The 21478-nt window shown below is 42.8% G+C and overlaps 1 protein-coding gene across 1 annotated transcript in view; it reads left to right on the top strand.

Annotated features, from left to right (window-relative positions):
- LOC124788519 overlaps positions 1–21478 on the top strand; it is a 497715-nt gene that overhangs the window by 172778 nt on the left and 303459 nt on the right. Inside the window, exon 3 of the mRNA XM_047255787.1 lies at positions 18922–19058. Coding sequence (XP_047111743.1) covers positions 18922–19058 — 137 coding nt within the window. The remainder of the gene's footprint in view (positions 1–18921; positions 19059–21478) is intronic.

The following is a 21478-nucleotide window of genomic DNA, read 5'->3' as shown; positions in this document are numbered from 1 at the left end:
TGACCCCTCTTCCACTGCGTGTAGTTCCCGGGAAATATAGTGGTGGCACTTCGAGTGCTTTCCTCGTCAGTCAAGGGCGCATGTCAACCTAACTGCCCCACGTAAGGTGAGGGAACACCATCGTCAGTTCGTGCACAGTGTTACCAGTTTTATTGTTCTTCTAACACAGTTTGTATATCAGTACGGTGCCTGGTAATTAAGGATAGTGATGTTCTTGTTACCGCTGTATACTCTTCGGTAACAAAATCTACTTAAGCCAGTAGACAATACTGTGTATAGTGCGTCCAACAAGTCAATGAATAAGATGATTTCATTTTGAATAAAATAATTTTGGGTACTAGGACGCGTCATTATAAAACCCTCAAGAACTGCCAACGTTTCGACTGACTTTCTGTGGTCCTCTTTGGGACGGTTATCTCCTGGATACTGGTGAATGTCTTCAACTATATGCTCTCAGTTTTGGTTATCTGGTAGCTACCGACGTCACATGTGTAGGATGTCATTGGACAATTCCAAGAGGAGTTGCTATGGAGGAGGGATGGTTGTACGTTAGGGTATTGCCTGTTCTACTCTGGTAGCTGACTGGAAGACATCTCTGGTAAGTGATTGGTAGGAAGTAGCGTATCGGCACGGTGTTACCTGTACTATTATAAGACTTGACTGGTAGTCAGCTCTTATTTGAAATTGGTAGGCAATAGCGAATTCGCTGCTAGTATCCAAGGGTAATGTTTTCCTGCAGCGAAATGTTAATGTCGCACTTTATTCAAAATGACTCTGGCCGTGGAAGCCTACGAACTTAGTGGACGATTTCAAACACTGCAAAGGAACATTTGAGGGATCGATAATTCATTGTACCACTTCATATTGAGTACACGCAGGGGCACCAAACGTTGTGTGGTCTGCTAGCTAAAGCTGGCGGTAACAAGAAATATAGTCGTATTTATATCGTTCGATGCCATTCGATTTCCGTCGGTTGAAGAAATCTCGTAGCCACCTCATCGAGACTTCCTAGAGCGCGCGAATAGTACTCCGACAAAAAAGGCGCTGTCTGTCTCTACTGCAAAACTTTGAGTGAAACACACGATATGCCATTTACTACAAAAACATTATTTGCTGAAACATTTATGACTAATTTATACTGGCTTTAATTCAAACGGTAATGGTGATCTTACACAATGGCGCTAACGACTAAGGAGCACATGATATGTGCAGTTGGCGACAAAGAAAATGACTGCCATGTGACCGTTCTACCGACTAACTTCGAGCTGACTTTAATGAAACAATAAGCTTCACTAGTGTCACAGTTGAATGATTCATAATTAAAGCTGATGGGTACCAAAAACCACTGTAAAATAATTGTAAATTCGAAAGAAACATATAAGGCAATCAATATAAAACTGGTCCAGAAAATATTTTAAAATCAGAACGAAAAAAGTTAGAGCATTTAAACAACACGAGATCTGTTCTTCACAGAAGACTATGGACATATCCACGGCTAACGTCAAAACAGAAACCTCCTTGTCGTTAGATTACAGCTTCACGAAACGCCGAAAACATTTTGGGGATACTTTTATTTTGGCTACTATACTTTTATTCCAAGTAAATGGTTTTCTATGTTTACATGCATCTCTTCTTTTTCTCAAATTTCTTTTAGAAATTGTGGTGCACCCTTCATCAAAAACTTTTTCCTTGATGTTTTGTCTTTCAGGCTAAGAAATTTATTTACTCCTGTCTATGTAACGTATTGAATATTTAACTACCTTTTTTTCTATACGTCAACTGAAGCAACAATGATCCGGCGAAAGTTTCGTATACTCTACCTTTGAAATATCTTCTGCAAATTGGAATGATTCCTGTTTATGGAGATTTAGGTATCAACATCATACCTCTCTCATTGATTTCTGTCTTAGCTTAAACTAGAATTAATGAAGATGTAAAGCACGCCACAAACTGTGCAGAAAAGTTTAACAACATATTTCTTCTTGGAACGAGAGAAGTGGTACGGTAGTTCCACTTTGGACTCATATCTGGAGGGAACAGCGTTTTCTGTGTGGTTACTCTGTAAGGCTTTTAGCTGCATTTTTTTCCTAAATAACTTGAGAGGAAAGACAAAACGTTTTGTCAAATAATGTCAAGCTTGCTTTACAATCCCATCATTGTACAGTCGAAGATGGGGTTCTCTCTCCAATGACGTCACTGTAGCCGAGAGGCTAAACTCCACCAGTTCTGTGTACTTCTGTTTGTATTAAATGTAACCTATTCTTGCTGTAGTTCTCGTGAATTTGTGGTTTGTTTAATAACATTGTTCTTCTGGGTAAATACGTGTTTGGTTTATGTCTCACTACGAGAGTTTATATCCTACAGTCTTGTCATTTTCATTCACAACAGTTTTCAAATGTACGCAAATTGTGAGAGATACGACAGCTCCATACCCCAGTTCGAAAACCCCACAGTCTGGTGCTTGTAGTGTGTGAATCACACTATGCTGCATTTTTACAGAGCGCATTTTATATTTTAACCAGAGGGCAATGATGAATGTGAGTGGGAACCACCTCCATGTTTTAGCTAACACAGGTGCAACAAAGCTTTTAAAATATTGTGATTCCTGTGGGCTCCAGCCTATGCTCAAGCCTTTTATTGTGTCCAATGGTCAGCCAGCCACATGAATCTGGGTCAATAAGTGATATATTAGAAATTTTTATTGACTGTCTCCATTGACATATCACTGTTTAAGCCAAACTGGCAACATTACCAATTCTCATAATGTAGTATTGCAGATCCGTCTAGCCAGTAAAATCAACTCTCTAATGCTGCATGTAAACTGTGCACAATATTCACTACTGCCAAAGACTGCATTGTTTACTATGTTTTCATCTCTTGTCCTCATAATACAGTGAGGGAGATCTGTTACTTCTGCAGCCTTTGGGACTTTATAGCTGGCTTGTAATGGGGAAGTTAACTGAGGGGAACGCGAGTGTCATAGTGTTGTTTGGTGCTGAAGGCCATCTCCAGGCATGTATACAACAGGAAATGGCCTCCTGTCATGTCTGCACAGCAGAACCATCGAAGAGCACAGGCTGGACACTACAAAAATTCCATTTGCAACATATGAAAAGCGATCGCTTTTAGCTAGATAAGATCTTAAGACCAGGTGAAAACACAGAGTTTCACAGAGTGCAACCAGCCATTGAACGCTGCTGTGACATGCAGGAGTGCTTGTTCAAATCATAACAAGGGATTCTGTTACTGGCACACAGTAATTATTCTGGTAAAAGTGGCGTGTTCCCACACCCACGCTGGTGCAAAGCTTTTGGTTGACCTTGGTTGGAAGTAGTGGGAGAGATTTTATGCCTTCTTCCCTGTACCATACCTTATTGGTTAACCATTACAAAATCCACAAGAGTAGTGTTTTTATGAAAAAATTTAACAATTTCCTATTAGTTTGAACTTGCAAGTTCTGATAAAATTGGCGGTGAGATTCTGATGCTGGCAGAACCAACTAATTTTGAAAGAATAAAGTCAGAAATCACTTGCAGCGGAGCCTCCGAAGTGAGGATGATGGGATGCTAGTTAATTGGCATCAGTGTTTCATTGTGCAGATTTAATGTTCACAGCCAGATAGTTGCACCCATCATGCCCCTCGGCAAAAGCATTGGTGGTCGTTCTGGACTTTCTGGGGATCTTCCTTTTTCGCAGAAATCGGCTATACCCGAGACATAGTATCATATTTTGCTTTCATCTACATCTACATCTACATCCACACTCCGCAAGCCACCTGACGGTGTGTGGCGGAGGGTACCCTGAGTACCTCTATCGGTTCTCCCTTCTATTCCAGTCTCGTATTGTTCGTGGAAAGAAGGATTGTCGGTATGCTTCTATGTGGGCTCTAATCTCTCTGATTTTATCCTCATGGTCTCTCCGCGAGATATACGTAGGAGGGAGCAATATACTGCTTGACTCTTCGGTGAAGGTATGTTCTCGAAACTTTAACAAAAGCCCATACCGAGCTACTGAGCGTCTCCCCTGCAGAGTCTTCCACTGGAGTTTATCTATCATCTCCGTAACGCTTTCGCGATTACTAAATGATCCTGTAACGAAGCGCGCTGCTCTCCGTTGGATCTTCTCTATCTCTTCTATCAACCCTATCTGGTACGAATCCCACACTGCTGAGCAGTATTCAAGCAGTAGGCGAACAAGCGTACTGTAACCTATTTCCTTTGTTTTCGGATTGCATTTCCTTAGGATTCTTCCAATGAATCTCAGTCTGGCAGCAGCTTTACCGACGATGAACTTTATATGATCATTCCATTTTAAATCACTCCTAATGCGTACTCCCAGATAATTTATGGAATTAACTGCTTCCAGTTGCTGACCTGCTATTTTGTAGCTAAATGATAAGGGATCTATCTTCCTATGTATTCGCAGCACGTTACACTTGTCTACATTGAGATTCAATTGCCATTCCCTGCACCATGCGTCAATTCGCTGCAGATCCTCCTGCATTTTAGTACAATTTTCCATTGTTACAACCTCTCGATACACCACAGCATCATCTGCAAAAAGCCTCAGTGAACTTCCGATGTTATCCACAAGGTCATTTGTGTATATTGTGAATAGCAACGGTCCTATGACACTCCCCTGCGGCACACCTGAAATCACTCTTACTTCGGAAGACTTCTCTCCATTGAGAATGACAAGCTGCGTTCTGTTATCTAGGAACTCTTAAATCCAATCACACAGTTGGTCTGATAGTCCATATGCTCTTACTTTGTTCGTTAAACGACTGTGGGGAACTGTATCGAACGCCTTGCGGAAGTCAAGAAACACGGCATCTACCTGTGAACCCGTGTCTATGGCCCTGTGAGTCTCGTGGACGAATAGCGCACCCATCTGTGTAAAGACTGTAGTTCGAATGTGCAACCTCTTCTCCACTTACTAAATATTTATGTACTTCATTCAGTTTGTAAGACATTCTATTTGATGTTTTACAGCAGTAAACCAAACTGTTATAGTACTGCTAGTTTCTTGTTGTTTGATGGATCCCTTCGTAAATGTATCTGTATGATGTGTGATATGCATACTTCCATCCTTAATTCGCCCACACTAGTAATATTCATTTAATAAGATATTACTCATTGCGCAACATTGTTTCTATCGTGCTTGCCTTCCCTGTAGGTCACTAGGGATGAGATTCGTATCATCTCAATGGTTCAAATGGCTCTGAGCACTATGGGAGTTAACATGTGAGGTCATCAGTCCCCTAGAACTTAGAACTACTTAAACCTAACTAACCTAAGGACGACACACACATCCGTGTCCGAGGCAGGATTCGAACCTGCGACCGTAGCGGTCGCGCAGTACCAGACTGAAGCGCCTAGAACCGTTCGGCCACTCCGGCGGGCGTATCATCTCAGGTTTATGGTAAACAGCTTAGCTAACACCTCACACCATGCATTTGTGTGTGTATGTGTGTGTGTGTGTGTGTGTGTGTGTGTATTTCTGCACTGTTGCAACTGGCTGATGCCAGTGTTACAAGATAGCAGCATTTCACTCCATAGTGGCGTGTGTGGGAAGCTGTGGGATTGGATTTCCCATACTGCAGAAAACACAGTGTGACGAATACCTACTCAACAACAAAATTCTTTATTTTGCGATGCTTCCATACAGGTCGTCAATGATGGCAGCTCAGGAGCCGGCTGTAGCTAGCTAGTAGCGAGTGAATATACTGAGGTAGCTGTTGCGACATAACAGCAGTCAGGTTCAACGACATACTTGCTGATGTAAGCAAGATGTTATAGCTGGGCTTTGCGGTCCAGGCTAGATGCAGGGACGTGCAGGTGCTCTGGGTTGAACTCAGGACTCTATGAGACTAGTTGGAGTGTAAGGTGATGGCATGAACTGGGCGTCCTCCTCTTGGAAGACCCAGTTCAAAGCCCGACATCGGCATAGTTAGCTGTCAGATCGTAGACAAGTGACATGGTCTAGTTCAAGGATGGGCAAGAATTCTGCTCCCATGCCGAGCTCTTGCACACGTGTGGAGTCCTTTCACCAGAAGTACCCACTTCCTCCACTGCCATGTCACACTGTGTGAGCGGAAGAATGGAAAAAGAGAGGGAATTTGGAATGTTCCATAATTTTCGGTATTATTTAACTACTTTTGGCGTGCTGAAGACGTAGTAAAAATTATATCTGGTACAAGTCTTTATAAGAAGAATTTTGCAGATTTCCGACACCCAGGTTGCCCTGTAATCGTGACTTATTTAGTTTCAGATCGAAAAATTAGAATAATTCGTTGTATCACGTTTGAAACGTCACTATCGAGTTACGGAAACTCTCCACATAGAAAAACAACATGGAATTCTTAGACAGTTTTAACATAAAAGAATTTTTCGTCAAGAGCTACACTGTAGAGCGATCAGTTCCACCTGCAGAATCACAGGGTCACCCGTTACAGAAATAGGTCTTGAAATCAGCTCAAAAACAGAAGAAAGGTAGGCTGTGACCCACCAAAGTTTAGGAAACTATTCTTGCAATTCTCTCAAACCATAATGAATTCTTCAAAATTCGCCAATGAGTATAGGGAAGTGGTCAGCGTTTTACGTAACACAATGCGATTTTCTTTTCAGATGCATCCCCATAAAATCAAGAACAAGTTGCTTCTCATATTGCAACTTCCTACAGTTGGCGGTGTACAGTAAAGTCCATTTACAAAGCCAGGTCAGCAGCCTACTAATTTTCGTTGCGGCTTTCCTTCTCTCCTCACAAATTCAACGATTGTGTTGATTCCAAAAATCGTTCCTAATATGGCCCTTGACTTCACCAACGACTTTACAGTAGCGTGTAGGGTCACCATACTCTTCATTCAACTCCCTCAAGATCAGTTGCAAGTGACAGTTGCAAGTGAGAGCAACTTCAAAATGTCTGCTGTTCTCGCTACCAACTTCATCACGTGCTGCACACCTGCAAATTTAACACTATTTGTCTCTTCATGTACAAAACAATGAATCGTCTGTCGAGTGTTGTAATTTTTTGTTCTTTCATCGTCCACTAAATCTTTAATTTCCTTGTGTAGAATGTTGTAATGTCGCTCCATACAACTGTACGTGTCCACTATACGACCGTGCAATATGTGTTGAGATATTTTGTCCTTTTGATTCGTGATGCCCACTGATTTCTTAAGGCCTGTCATGATAGATCGGTAGGCGGCCTTCCTTTGTGTGAGCAGCCACTGTACATCTGAACTTTCATTATGCCACTAACATATAGCGAAGGATAAACAATTCAGACCTCACGATTCTGCTAACCTGAGAAAGTTGTTCTGACTGAAAAGTGCCGCATCAAATGCAGGAAGGAATTGCGTCGCAGCGTACTGCTGAATGAAATTTCGTGCTTATCGCAGATTTCTGATGCATACCGAGTAGTGCCGAGAGAGGCTGAGTCTCGCACCGCACGTGTGTAGTACACTGTGCATGCGGGCATCTCTGCACTCCGTGACCGATCCTCGTCTATTTGATAACGCTGCTCGAAGAGTTGTAGGAGCTTGGTGCTCATTCAGCCGATGACCGGCGTGGAGACTGCGTAGGTCGATTGCACGGCACTGATCGAATGTTGCCAACAGTTGGGCTGGAAGCGTACGCAGGGCGATTCGCCTGCTGCTACCATTCGTTTTATGCAACCCGCATTACGTCTGTATCAGGAATGGGATCCAGACAGCCGACAGCCACATAAGTGATTTTTCTCTCTCAGAGGTTTGGGCAAATGTTAGCAAACGGAATCATGCTTAGAGAGAGAGAGAGAGAGAGAGAGAGAGAGAGACGTGACCACGAGTTATAATACGGTATCTTGGACCACCAATGTAGTCATACGGGTTTTAGAGGTCTGTAAGTTCATTCTGTTTATAGTACTGAATCACTGGTAAATTGTTCAGAAACTCTGCCGTACAATGCGTGTTTGATCACCAGAAACAACGAAATTAACAGGAGGTATTAAAATGACAAGTCTCGAAGCACCAACTTCCAGCATACAACCTCTGACCATTTACGGGAGATTAAGTACTATACATGGAACGAACTTACAGAGATATCTAAAATGTGTACAACTACGTCATTAATTACACAAAGAAATTTTGCAAACACTTGGGTAAGTACGTTAAAAGTAAGATATATCTTAGTCCAAAAATAGCGTGTAGCTCATAGCAAAGTTTCACTTGTATTTTTTACAGCATTATTCCGTTTGCTAACAGTCGCCCATAACCCTAAGAGGGAACTTATATCAGTAACTTGGCTGTCGCTTGTCTGTGTACCGTCCCTGACACAGACGTAGTGCGGGTTGCATAGAATGAATCGGTAGCGGCATCTGAAACACCCTGCGTACTCGCTCCAGCTGGGTTTGTTATCGCAGGAAATCATAGTCGGCTGTGTAAATGCTGGTTGGTGAGAGCATATGTCAGTATTGTCCACCGCTAACGGTAGATCGCCGCATTCTAGGGTGGTACTGCAGCGCTGTTGCAGCACCTAGCTGCAGAAGTACTTACTTCACTAGTCTGCATACCCTTTTTATTGTTCGGTATACATGCTAGGAACTGCAGCACGGAAGAACTATTAAGGAAAATATTAAATTTTTCGTTGTAGCTTAGTTTTTTAACATATTAGGCATTTTAACCACTCCCCTTCTCAAAATTCTTAGTATGAGCCATAAAGACCTCGAAACTGTGCTCTAAAGAATGCTACCATGTGTGTGTGAAATCGTATGGGACTTAACTGCTAAGGTCATCAGTCCCTAAGCTTACACACTGCTTAACCTACGTTATTCTAAGAACAAACACACACACCCATGCCCGAGGGAGGACTCGAACCTCCGCCGGGACCAGACGCAGAGTCCATGACTGCAGCATCTAAGACCGCTAGGCTACTCCCGCGCGGCAATGCTATCATCATCATCATCATCATCATCATCGTCGTCGTCGTCGTCGTCGTCATTATTATTATCATTATCTCATCTCAGTCCGAAATACACTCACCAAAAAAACTGCAACGCCAAAGAAAAAGTAGCGAAATGATATTTTGAGACTACAGTTGTCAAGGTTGTTGTTGTGGTCTTCAGTCCTGAGACTGGTTTGATGCAGCTCTCCATGCTACTCTATCTTGTGCAAGCTTCTTCATCTCCCAGTACGTACTGCAGCCTACATCCTTCTGAATGTGCTTAGTGTATTCATCTCTTGGTCTTCCTCTACGACTTTTACCCTCCACGCTGCCTTCCAATATTAAATTTGTGATTCCTTGATGTCTCAGAACATGTCCTACCGACCGATCTCTTCTTCTAGTCAAGTTGTGCCACAAACGCCTCCCCAGTCCTACTCAGTACCTCCTCATTAGTTATGTGATCTACCCATCTAATGTTCAGCATTCTTCTGTAGCACCACATTTCGAAAGCTTCCAATCTCTTCTTGTCCAAACTCTTTATTGTCCATGTTTCTGTGGTGTCACCGCCAGACACCTCAGTTGCTATGTGGTAGCCTTCAAATCGGCCGCGATCCGTTAGTATAGGTCGGACCCGCGTGTCGCCAGTATCAGTGATTTCAGACCGAGCGCCGCCACATGGCAGGTCTAGTCTAGAGAGACTCCCTAGCACTTGCCTACGTTGTACAGCCGACTTTGCAAGCGATGGTTCACTATCTACATACGCTCTCATTTTCCGAGACGACAGTTTAGCATAGCCTTCAGCTACGTCATTTGCTACGACCTAGCAAGGCGCCATATTCAGTTACTATGTCTTCCGAATAGATAACATTGTGACTCATGTACCGTCAAGAGCGACGTTCATCATTAATGGATTAAAGTTAAGTATCAAACTATTTGCGTCCGCTTTCTGAATTCTACTTGCTTGTCATGTTCCAGACCTCACGTCAGTATAGTCCTTGCCTCCTCACGCAAGCCTGCGTGAGCTAAAACGCGTGCATTTCGGCCTCCTCTAGTAACACGGTGTTGGCTCTTCTGCCAACACTACAGTTTCGCTCCCATACATGGCTACACTCCAAACAAATACTTTCAGAAACGACTTCCTGACAAATCTACACTCGATGTTAACGAATTTGTCTTCTTCAGAAACGCCTTCGTTGCCATTGCCAGTCTACATTTTATATCCTCCCTACTTCGACAATCACCAGTTATTTTGCTCCCCAAATAGCAAAACTCCTTTACTACTTTAAGTGTCTCATTTCCTAATCTAATTCCCTCAGCATCACCCGACATAATTTGACTACATTCCATTATCCTCGTTTTGCTTTTGTTGATGTTCATCTTATATCCTCCTTTCAAGACACTATCCATTCCGTTCAATTGCTCTTCCAAGTCCTTTGCTGTCTCTGACAGAATTACAATGTCATCGGCGAACCTCAAGGTTTCTATTTCTTCTCCATGGATTTTAATACCTACTCCGAATTTTTATTTTGTTTCCTTTACTGCTTGCTCAATATACAGATTGAATAACATCGGGGAGAGGCTACAACCCTGTCTCACTCCCTTCCCAACCACCGCTTCCCCTTTCGTGTCCCTCGACTCTTATAACTGCCATCTCGTTTCTGTACAAATTGTAAATAGCCTTTCACTCCCTGCATTGTACCCCTGCCACCTTCAGAATTTGAAAGAGAGTATTCCAGTCAACATTGTCAAAATCTTTCTCTAAGTCTACAAATGTTAGAAACGTAGGTTTGCCTTTTCTTTATCTAGCTTCTAAAATGAGTCGTAGGGTCAGTTTTGCCTCACGTGTTCCCATATTTCTACAGAATCCAAACCGATCTTCCCCGAGGTCGGCTTGTACCAGTTTTTCGTTGTCAAGGTAACATATCTAAATGATTAACACTCCGTGATTACTGGTTAATGTAAGTGCAAGATAAGCCATTGAAAAGTGGAATGTTCGGCTGGAGACAATATGGTGACCGAGCAGCCCAAGGCAACATGTCGACACTGTGAGGAGCATGTTCGGTTACAACAGCGGTATGTGGGCGGGCGTTATTGTGTCGGAAAGCACCCTCTGGAATGCTGTTCATGTATGGCTGCACAGTGGTTTGAATCACCAGATTGACGTACAAATTTGCAATCAGGGTGCGTGGGATAGCCACGAGAGTGCTCCTGCTGTCATACGGATTTGCACCCCAGACCGTAACTCCAGGTGTAGGTCCAGTCTGTGTAGCACACACGTAGGTTGATTGCAGCGCCTCAACTACCCTCCTTCTAAACGACACCGAGGCATAACCAGCTTTCATCAGCAAACACAACAGCCTCCGCTCTACTGTCCAGTGCACTCGCATTTGACACCACTGAAGTCGGAAATGGCCTTGGTTAGGGGTCACCAGATTGCACGCTACAAGGCGTCTGGCTCGGAGCTGTCCTTGAAGTAATCGATTTGTAACAGTTCGTTGCGTCACTGGGTTGCCAGCTAGTGCTGAAACGGCTGCTGCAAATGCAGTACGATGTGGCACAGCCATACATCGAACACGATGGTCTACCCACTTGGTAGTGCCACGTGCCCATCTGGAGCCAGGTCTTCTTGCGACCGTACAGTCCCGTGACCACACCTGCCAGCAATCACATACAGTGGCTACATTCCTGCCAAGTCTTTCTGCAGCATGAATTAACATGCAGCTCCTCGTAGTGATATTACATAACCTCCTGCAATCTCAGTGAGGTACTGATTATGGAGTCCAAGCTCGGAGGTAACCAACGATCACTACAGTTACAGCGTGTATTCAAAGAAAACCTAATTTGCAACCTCATAGTGGCGCTACTAGCGCCACTCTTATGCGAGTGACGTGAAACAGGAACTGACTTAATCTTTCAGTTGTAGAAACACGCCTACAAACTATTGTTTATGTCGCGCAACTCATTCTTGGTCTTGCAGATTTTTTTCCTTCGGTGTTTTTGATGTTAGTGAAGCTTGTAAGTGACAGGGAGGACACGGTGGTCTTAATTAAATTTATGATATAACATTTCTTAGTAAAAATTTTAATGCCTGGACCGCAAAATTTTTGCTTATACAATTAAAGCACGATAACTAGTTAATATTATTGATTAATATAACTACAAGGTGTACAACTTTGCTTCCGCCATTTGCCGATAGGTGGCGACAAGGGTAATTAGCGGTCGAAAGAAACAGATCGCAGACGTCAGGCACTTAGCATAGACCTCGCTCAACATAATCTCATTCAAACATTAGTCGATTTGTGTCTGCATCATAAAGCTGTTCTTGATTGAAAATGTCAGTTTACGAGCCTAATTCTCGTCATTTGCTGGAGGTGTTACTGTTTTGTTTGAATATGAAAAAACAGTGGCTGAGTCTCATCTAATGCTCTCAAGTAAGTACGGTAAGGACGCTATTAGTGAAAAAACGTGTCGTGAGTGGTTTCCGCGCTTCAAGAAAGGTGATTTTAACGTCGTAGATCGGCATAGTGGTGGAAGAGAGAATGTTTTCGAAGATGCAGAATTGGAGACATTGCTGAGTGAAGACTCGTGTCAAACTCAAGACGAATTGGCACGATTAGCGGGAGAGACACAGAAAGCCATTTCAAAACGTCTCAAGGCTATGGGGATGATTCAGAAAAAAGGAACTTGGGTCTCGTGAGCTGAAACCAAGAGACGATGAACGGCGTTTGTGTGTTTGTGAACAGTTGCTTCAGAGGCAAAAACGGAAGGTATTTCTGCGTCACATTGTGACCGTGGACGAAAAATGGGTTTATTGCGATAACCCTAAACGCAAAACATAATGGGGATTTTCCGGCCATGCGTGCATGTCGACGGCCAAACTGAATAATCACGGGTCCAAGATCATGCTCTGCATTTGGTGGGATCAGCTCGGTGTCGTGTGCTGTGAGGTGTTAAAACCAAGTGAAACAATCATAGGTGCTCGTTATCAAACGTAATTAATGCTTTTGAGCAGAGCATTGAAAGACAAACGGCCGCAATACAGCGAGAGGCACGATAAAGTGATTTTGCAGCACGACAACGCCCGAACCCACGTTCCAAAAGAGATCAAAACGTACTTGGAAACGTTGAAATGGGAAGTTCAACCCCGCCCGCGGTATTCTCCAGACATTGCTCCCTCTGACTATTACCTTTTTAGATCAATGGCGCGTGGCCTGGCTGACCAACACTCCCGATCTCATGAAGAAGTCACAAATTGGATCGATTCGTGGATCGCTTCAAAAGATGAACAATTTTCTCGATGCGGGATTCGTACAATGCCCGAAAAATGGGAGAAAGTAGTGGCTAGCGATGGAAAATACGTTGAATGATACATGTGTAAACAATTTGTTTCATTAAAGCCTCAAATGTTGGGGAAAAAACGGCGGAAGCAAAGTTGTACACCTTGTATCTACACATCGTGTAACAGTAGAAAAAAGCGGCAAACATTCAGTAAAATCTATCATAATTAGCTGTAGTCATAGGATTATATTCATTCGTTATTGTGAGCCAACAAAACTATGCCCTTATGTAGTGTCAAACTTCATCGTGAGCAAGCGAGGTCATAAACCATAATCTCGCAAGATGATGGTTAAAAAAAAAAAAGAAATAAAAAAAAAGACGAATGGCCTGTTGAATTAGTAAAAACTCCATCTGAATCCTATTATTTGCATTTGTTCCGCAGCTATTTGACTAAGAACAGTATATGCAACAGTTACAATATTGTACAAGAAAGTCATCTTTACAAAATTCCCACAAATTGATGAAAACAGGTAAAATGCCAGAAGCCCAAACACCCTGGCACGACACCTCAAAACTAACATTACAGGCTCGATGGACACAATACAAATTCGTGTAATTGTATGATTACAGTTGATGATGACAGTTTGTATTGCATATTCAATGCTTCTTTATGGTTTGGACAATCTGAAGATGGTTATATGAAGCATCTACAGCTACATCAGTACTCTGCAATTCACAATGAAGTGTCCAGCAGAGGGTTCATCGAACCACCTTCAAGCTATTTCTCTACCATTGCACTCTCGAACAGAGTGCAGCAAAACAGAGTACTTACACCTTTGCGTACTAGTTCTGATTTCTCTAGTTTTATTAAGATGATAATTTCTCCATATGCAGTTATCGTTCATTAATTATGTAAGAGAAAATCCGGTCACAGACATTGAAAGAAGTAATAATAATAAAAAAAAATGTTTCGTAAGTATTTTGATGTACTTGAAACTTCTTGAAATATATGTCGCTCAATGCTTACGGCTAAGCGTAACCCCCTTAGTTCACAAAAATTCACCATTGCTAGCGGTTTGAGACAGTGGAAGAGTATTGAGGGAGATTTCGCAGTAGGTGCCGCCACTCACTTGGACTGAGGCGCTTCCTGAACTGCAGAGGAAGAGAGCGGCGACCGACTCCGCGACAGCCAGAGAATCCCTTAAGCTCTCGGCTGCAATCACTGTCACCTCGGAACGTCGTCGGGCTCGTTACACAGGCTGTCGCGCGGAACGGTTCCGCGTGATTTCGAAACCGCTCCCACGAGCCCCCGATTCAGCAGGAGGCAAATACCAAAGTAACAGCGCCATCGTGAGATATCGAGGGAAAGGTTTGCAAACAATGAGAAATTGTTAAAGTAAATGCAAATGAAATAATACGAAAATCATATCAACATATTTTTACTACCCAACTACCCGGTAATTGAGAATGAGAGCACTTGCGGACCTCCAATAAACTGTTAACATAATTTCAAACGTCTTCGAAAATTTTTCTCGCGGTGCTCCCCCACCTTCCCCCACAAAACGTAATGAACGGATTAAAGTTCATTGCTTTTTATATTTTCGCTTTTCATGAATTAGAACGTCAAAAAAATGGTTCAAATGGCTCTGAGCACTATGGGACTTAACTGCTGTGGTCATCAATCCCCTAGAACTCAGAACTACTTAAACCTAACTAACGTAAGGACATCACACACATCCATGCCCGAGGCAGGATTCGAAACTGCGACCGTAGCGGTCACGCGGTTCCAGACTGTAGCGCCTATAACCGCACGGCCACTCCGGTCGGCTTAGAACGTCACCATCAGGCATGAAGTTTTAATTTATTGCCTCTTTGCCGTAACTATTTGCACATATTTTGCTGATAGTATCCCCATATAGCACGGAGTATACCTACAAACCTAATTATTCTATGACAGGTAGGTCGGTGATATGACGTAATAAAAATAGTGATAAGGCCACTGACGAGGCACAAAAAATAGCCAGTTAGCTATAACTGAAATTGTTTATCAAAGATCAATAACACATCCACTCTCACGAGGGTTGAACCAAAACGTAAAGTAAGTCACTTTCTGAAATAGAACAATAGTTCTGGCAGCTGAAGTCTAAGTTTATTAAACACATACTCTGTGAAATTCCCAAAGCAGGCTCAGAGTAAATTAAAAACTCAATGAAATTTTAAGTGCCGTAGGGAGCAAAATTGTCTAACAATAAGTCCGGTGTGTACCCATTTAAAGGTTAAACAGGAATATATTTACAAGTCCACAAGTGTGCCACTATGACAGAGTCACAATCTCTTTAGCGAGGCGGCCACAAACACTCTAAGTCAACAGTTGCCATCTCCCAGGTTCATGAAGTCAGACGTGAATGGCAGCAACGTCATTGAGACAGCTATTGAGTGAGAATCATGACTCAAAGAATCCTTGCAGAATGGGTGCTTGGCTCACGAAAGCTCACCCAGGGTGAATTCGTCTGGCCTGGCTTGAGGACTGCCCTAAAGAGCATGATCTATATAAGTAATAAAATCATTGACAACATTTACCTCTCCCACGATGTTCGTATAAAATCCCGTGATTCAGACAATGTATGTTCTTGAAGGTTTCCACAATGTTACTTTTCCTCTCTGCTACTTCTGTCCCCGCTCTCCCCTACCTTTAAATGTATCCCATTTTTCTTCTTTTATTCACACAGAAGATACTGTCATGTGAAATAGGATGAGATTTTTGGAAACACCTTGCACTTTAGTCTCATTTGAAAAAGCGAATTTGACACTGATAACTTTGTAATTGAAATAACTGTACCACGATACTATAAATGATTTAATGAGGACTTTCTTGCAGTTCATATGGATGGAAATAGAGTTTATTCTCCTCATTGCCTCAGTACACTGTCTTAAATATTGAGTTTTCGTTACTTACTTGTCGCACATGTGACTAGGTGCTCCATCGAATGAAATGGACTTGGGTTTGACTCCCTGTCAGTCCCCCGAATTATGTCTGGCACATGTCACTTCTTTCACGTCTATCATTGTTCCTCCATGTGAAAAAGCTGAGTTGTAACGTGCTTCAGAGTCGACGTTGAACCTTTGGACCATTTACAGCGACCTTCAACAGAGTCGTACTTAGTGAAGCACAGTGCTCTCCAAACCAAACTTCAGGTTTATGACAGCCTTATGTACGAGGGACGTTCAGTAGGTTATGTAACAGTTTTTTCTGAAATCAGGGTGGGTTTAGTCAGAATACCAGTTCACCATATTATTCCTCGCTCTTTTGGCCATAAAACCTTAGTATTAACGTAATTTCCGTTCAATACAACAGTCTTACGCTGCCTTACTGGGAGGGCCCGTGTGCCTACACGGTACCTATCTACTGGTCGACTTCGGAGGCAAAGCCGTGTTGCATCAATAACCTCCTCATCATCCACATACAGCTTCTCACGGAGTGCATCCTTCATTGGGCCAAACAGATGGAAGGCGGGATGTGCAAGATCTGGTCCGTAGAGTGAACGAGGAAGAACAGTCAAGTGAAGTTTACTGAGGTCCTCCCGGGTACGTAGATTTCCGTGATGCCTTGCCTTGTCGAAGAGAAGGATAAGTTCGGTTGCATTTTTGTTGCGACGAACACGTTGAAATGGTTTCTTCAGTTTCCTGAGCGTACCACAATACACTTCAGAGCTGATCGTTGCACCACGAGGGAGGACATGAAACAGAATAATCCCTTCAGCGTACCAGAAGACCGTCATCGTGACATTACTGGCAGAGGGTGTAACTTTGAACTTTTTCTTCAGAGTGAAACAGAAGTAAAATCCGGCTTTCCCCAAGGAAGTCTTATAAGCCCTCTATTGATCCTGATCTATATTAACGATTCAGGAGACAATCTCAGTAGTCGTCTTAGACAGTTTGCAGATCATGCTGTCATTTACTGTCTTGTAAAGTCATCAGATGACCAAAACGATTTGCAAAATAATTTAGATAAGATATTTGTATGGTGCAAAAGTGGCAATTGACCGTGAATAAAGAAAATGTGAGGTTATTCACATGAGTACTAAAAGGAATCCACTAAATTTCGACCACGCGGTAAGTCACACGAATCTTAAGGCTGTAAATTCAACTAAATACTTAGGGATTACAATTACAAATAGCCTAAATTGGAACGATCACATAGATAATGTTGTGGGTAGATCAAACCAAAGACTGCATTGGCAGAACACTTAAAAGGTGCAAAAGATCTACTAAAGAGACTGCTTACATCACGCTTGTCCGCCATATTCTGGAGTATTGCTGTGCGGTGTGAGATCCGCATCAGGTGGGACTGACGGATGACATCGAAAAAGTACAAAGAAGGGCGGCTCGTTTTCTATTACCGCGAAATAGGGAGATAGTACCACAGACATGATACGTGATTTGGGGTGGTAATAATTAAAACAAAGGCGTTTTTCGTTGTGACAGGATCTTCTCATGAAATTTCAATTCCCAGTTTTCTCCTCCGATTGCGAAAACATTCTCTTGGCACCCACCTACACATGGAGAAATGATCATCACGATAAAGTAAGAGAAATCAGGGCTCGCACAGAAAAATTTAAGTGCCCGTTTTTCCCGCGCATCGTTCGAGAGTGGAACCTCGGAGACAGCTTGGGTGTGGTTCATTGAGCCCTCTCCCAGGCGCTTTATTGTGAATAGCAGAGTAATCACGCAGATGTAGATGTGGTGTGGTGGCACTACATGGATTGCGTTTTGCTTCCGGTGCCAAGTGATGAACCGATGTTTCATCGCCTGTGACGATGATCGACAAAATATTGTCATAAGCCTGGTAAAGCGCAAGCAATTCCGTACAAATGGTCCTTTGTTGTTGTTTGTGATCTTTCATTAGGCGGCGAGGAACAATGCGAGTACATACTTTTGAATTGCACGACTGGCGGACGAGAGTGTCTGTACTAGCAACAGAGAAGTCCAATTGAGCGCAAGGGGTTTGACTGTGATCCGTCATTCAACTCGAATGAGAGTGTCCGCACGTACCAACACTGCAGGATTCATAGGATATTGCGGGCAGCCAACACATGGGAGGTAGGACCTAAAGACTCACCTTGCTTTTGTCCACTGCCAGGCCTCTGAAGACTCCGTGCTAGCGCCTATGAGTAACTGCGAGTCTCTTGTTTTCCTTCAAAGGAAACTAAATGCCAACTCTTTAGCTGGACCGTACCTCTGTTACAGGCGCCATTTCCAAGGTTACGTTTAGTGCCGCCACCTGACGTAACTTCCTGAAATTATCCTGACTGATGCGGGAATATTTCGCGATGTTGAACAACAAATTCCACATTTTTTTAAACCGGTATCGACCGATAAAAAATGGGGTGATGATTTTTGTGGTGTACTGAAAAGCGTGGTTGTCAGAGTCTGTAAAAATTTCCAAACTTTTCCCTGTCCATTCTCGCTGTTTTCCCTAATCATGGCGGGATGTGATGAGGACAACACAAACACATAGTTCTCAGGAGGACAAAATCGGCAACGCGGCCGGAAATCGAACCCGGAACCGTGATCCACAGGCACCAATGCTAACCACTAGATCACGGGCTGCGGACGACAGAAAAATATTCTGCATTATTTACTGAACACCCTTGTTCTTGTAACGCTGCATAGTTGATATATTATGAGGAGCACATTTGCAGAGTGTGATGTGTTGTTGCAGCGTGCAACCGGACTTTCTACGGCGAGCTGGGCCATACGTACGAGCTGGACGTCCACCGTCCCCGGGAGGAGCGGCTGCCCTTCCTCTGCCACCTCACCTTCACCGCCAACGGCCACAGTCACGGAGACCTCGTGCAGGTGAGTACAGAACATTCTCTCTCAACTGATATGACACGAACCACTCCACACAACGTCTCTCGAAGATTTTAGCTTGTTTTTGCACCTCCAAAGTGGGGAGGTAACAATGAATAGTTATTTGAGGGTTGTGTGCCACATCCTCCCCACACAAGGAGTAGGCTCCTTATATTTAACATCCTGATTTTGGAGCTTTTTATGACCCAATTCGAATTACAAGCGAATTTTTTTTTTATTGTTAATTCATCTCCCTCGCTCCCTATGACCTGGGGAAGGGCTATCAGCGGCACAAGAACCCGATTTTTAGCCAAAGGACAAGTAACATACATAAAGACGAAATACACGATAAATTCAAAGGAGAGATGTACAGGGTGACTGAGATGCCCCTAACGCTGTCGCTTTACGCAACCCGCAGTGTTACAGCTGCGCTTCAAAAACCACGCGTGAGATTTTCATATTCTCTCACTCGCTACACGCAAGCTTTTCGTCAACAGAAAAAATGAGCTGGACTTTTTTGTAGGAAATTTAACGTAGTTAAAATGTGTACGGGTATCCGTTGTCGCTGGATGCCAGAGTTTTCAAGTTATTCCAGAAAAACGTAAAAAAGTTATTTTCAAAGACGCTGTTCAAAAATTTCCGTTTACACGATCTATTCACGATATTGTAATGAAATGAAACACCCGCAGTTGTCCTTTTGATGTTATTCATTATATAAAAACCAGTCTCCGTTGACTCAGTACACCATCCTCGGGGCTTAACATCGAAAGGACGGCTGTCAGTTTTTCATTTTCTTACATGAGTGAAGAGTAAAGCCCCACAAACTTTTTATCAAAAGAACGGACATTTAAAAATTCCAGATATTCGACCGCTTTTGGTCTCACTACTAATTTAAACGTGACCATGAGGGTAAAGAACGAAAAACGGCTTTTGTAAACGATACGCTAAAACTAATTATGTTAACAATTCGGTACAAACTTAACAAGTACAGTACTTCCGTAGTTAAAAGGCCTGACATATACAACGATGTAATTGTGTATTTTACAATGTTAAAAATTCGGGAAACTGTTTAGTAAAATTTACAGAAACGCCACTTTTACAACTTTTAAGTGCTCGACTAAAACCTGTACCGTAATAAGGTCAGTCGGCGAAAACAAAAACGGGTGAAATGTGACAAATAATTCATGCAGTCGTAAATATTTATACAGTGGCAGGGTGTGTGTCAGGAACTACGTACTATAAATGCTGACCGGTGGGGTCTGCGAATGGGAGTGGGGGTATGTTAGAACGTCACTTTTTTACGTTTTTCTTGAGTAACTAGAAAACTACGGCCTCTGACGAAGACGTATCCGAGTACGAATTTTAACCACATAAAATTTGCTGCAAAAAGATTCTGTTCATTTTTTGTGTAGGACTAATAGTTTGCGCATAGCGAACGACAGTATCTGAAAATCTTCGTTGATCCATTATGGATCGTGTGACGACGGCTGCCATGAACTTCTTGATGCAATAATTTACCAACAGCCGTATGTATTGTAGAAATTTATTTTATTTTATGAACTTCTATGTGCTACCAGTTTTGGCATTACATTGCTGCCATCTTCAGGCCACACACGTCATAGTCGTAAAATCTCTATACACGGAAGGAGCCATATAACTGGATCCGTTAATCAAATCGTCCTGCAACAGCTCTTGGTGGCCAGGCGACACAGACTGCAGGATTTCTAGGCACGGCGTCAGTCTGTGTCGCCTGGCCACCAAGAGCTGTTGCAGGACGATTTGATTAACGGATCCAGTTATATGGCTCCTAATGGCTCCTTCCGTGTATAGCGATTTTACGACTATGACGAGTGGGGCCTGAAGATGGCAGCAATGTAATGCCAAAACTGGTAGCACATAGAAGTTCATAAAATAAAATAAATTTCAACAATACATACGGCTGTGGGCAAATTATTGCATCAAGAAGAATATGAAAATGTCTCGAGGGTTTTTAGAGTCTAGCTATAAAGTGGCGATTTGTACAAAACGGGGGGTGGGGAATAATGTAAGGGTGCAGGACTGAAAGATATTGTCAATGGAGGAGTAGATGATGGGGACATAGGAACGGGGTAGTCAGGGCATCGGTAAGGCCCCAATATGAAGGAGAAAAAGGGGTATAAAAAGATAGGGAGGAAAAGAAGAAAGAGGTAGGGAAAGATGGAGAGGAGAAGGGAAACGGAGCCCTCAAGAGATGGAAAAAGTAAGATGGATTTGTAATTAGCTGAATGGATAAATGTTGGGATTGGTTTCATTGTCTGGAAGAGGCATAAAGTTGAAATTTCATTGCGAGAGAATGTATGATGTGCAAATGTAAGGTTAGTGGAATGTATGGCATATATGAGGTAGCGTACAAAGATTGGCAGTTAGAGGGGTAACAATAGGATTAT

The sequence above is a fragment of the Schistocerca piceifrons genome, chromosome 3 (assembly GCF_021461385.2).
Source record: "Schistocerca piceifrons isolate TAMUIC-IGC-003096 chromosome 3, iqSchPice1.1, whole genome shotgun sequence".
NCBI classification, from domain to species: Eukaryota; Metazoa; Arthropoda; class Insecta; order Orthoptera; family Acrididae; genus Schistocerca; species Schistocerca piceifrons.
The sequence above is the reverse complement of the archived record's forward strand: the minus strand, read 5'-3'. Positions and strand labels throughout refer to the sequence as shown.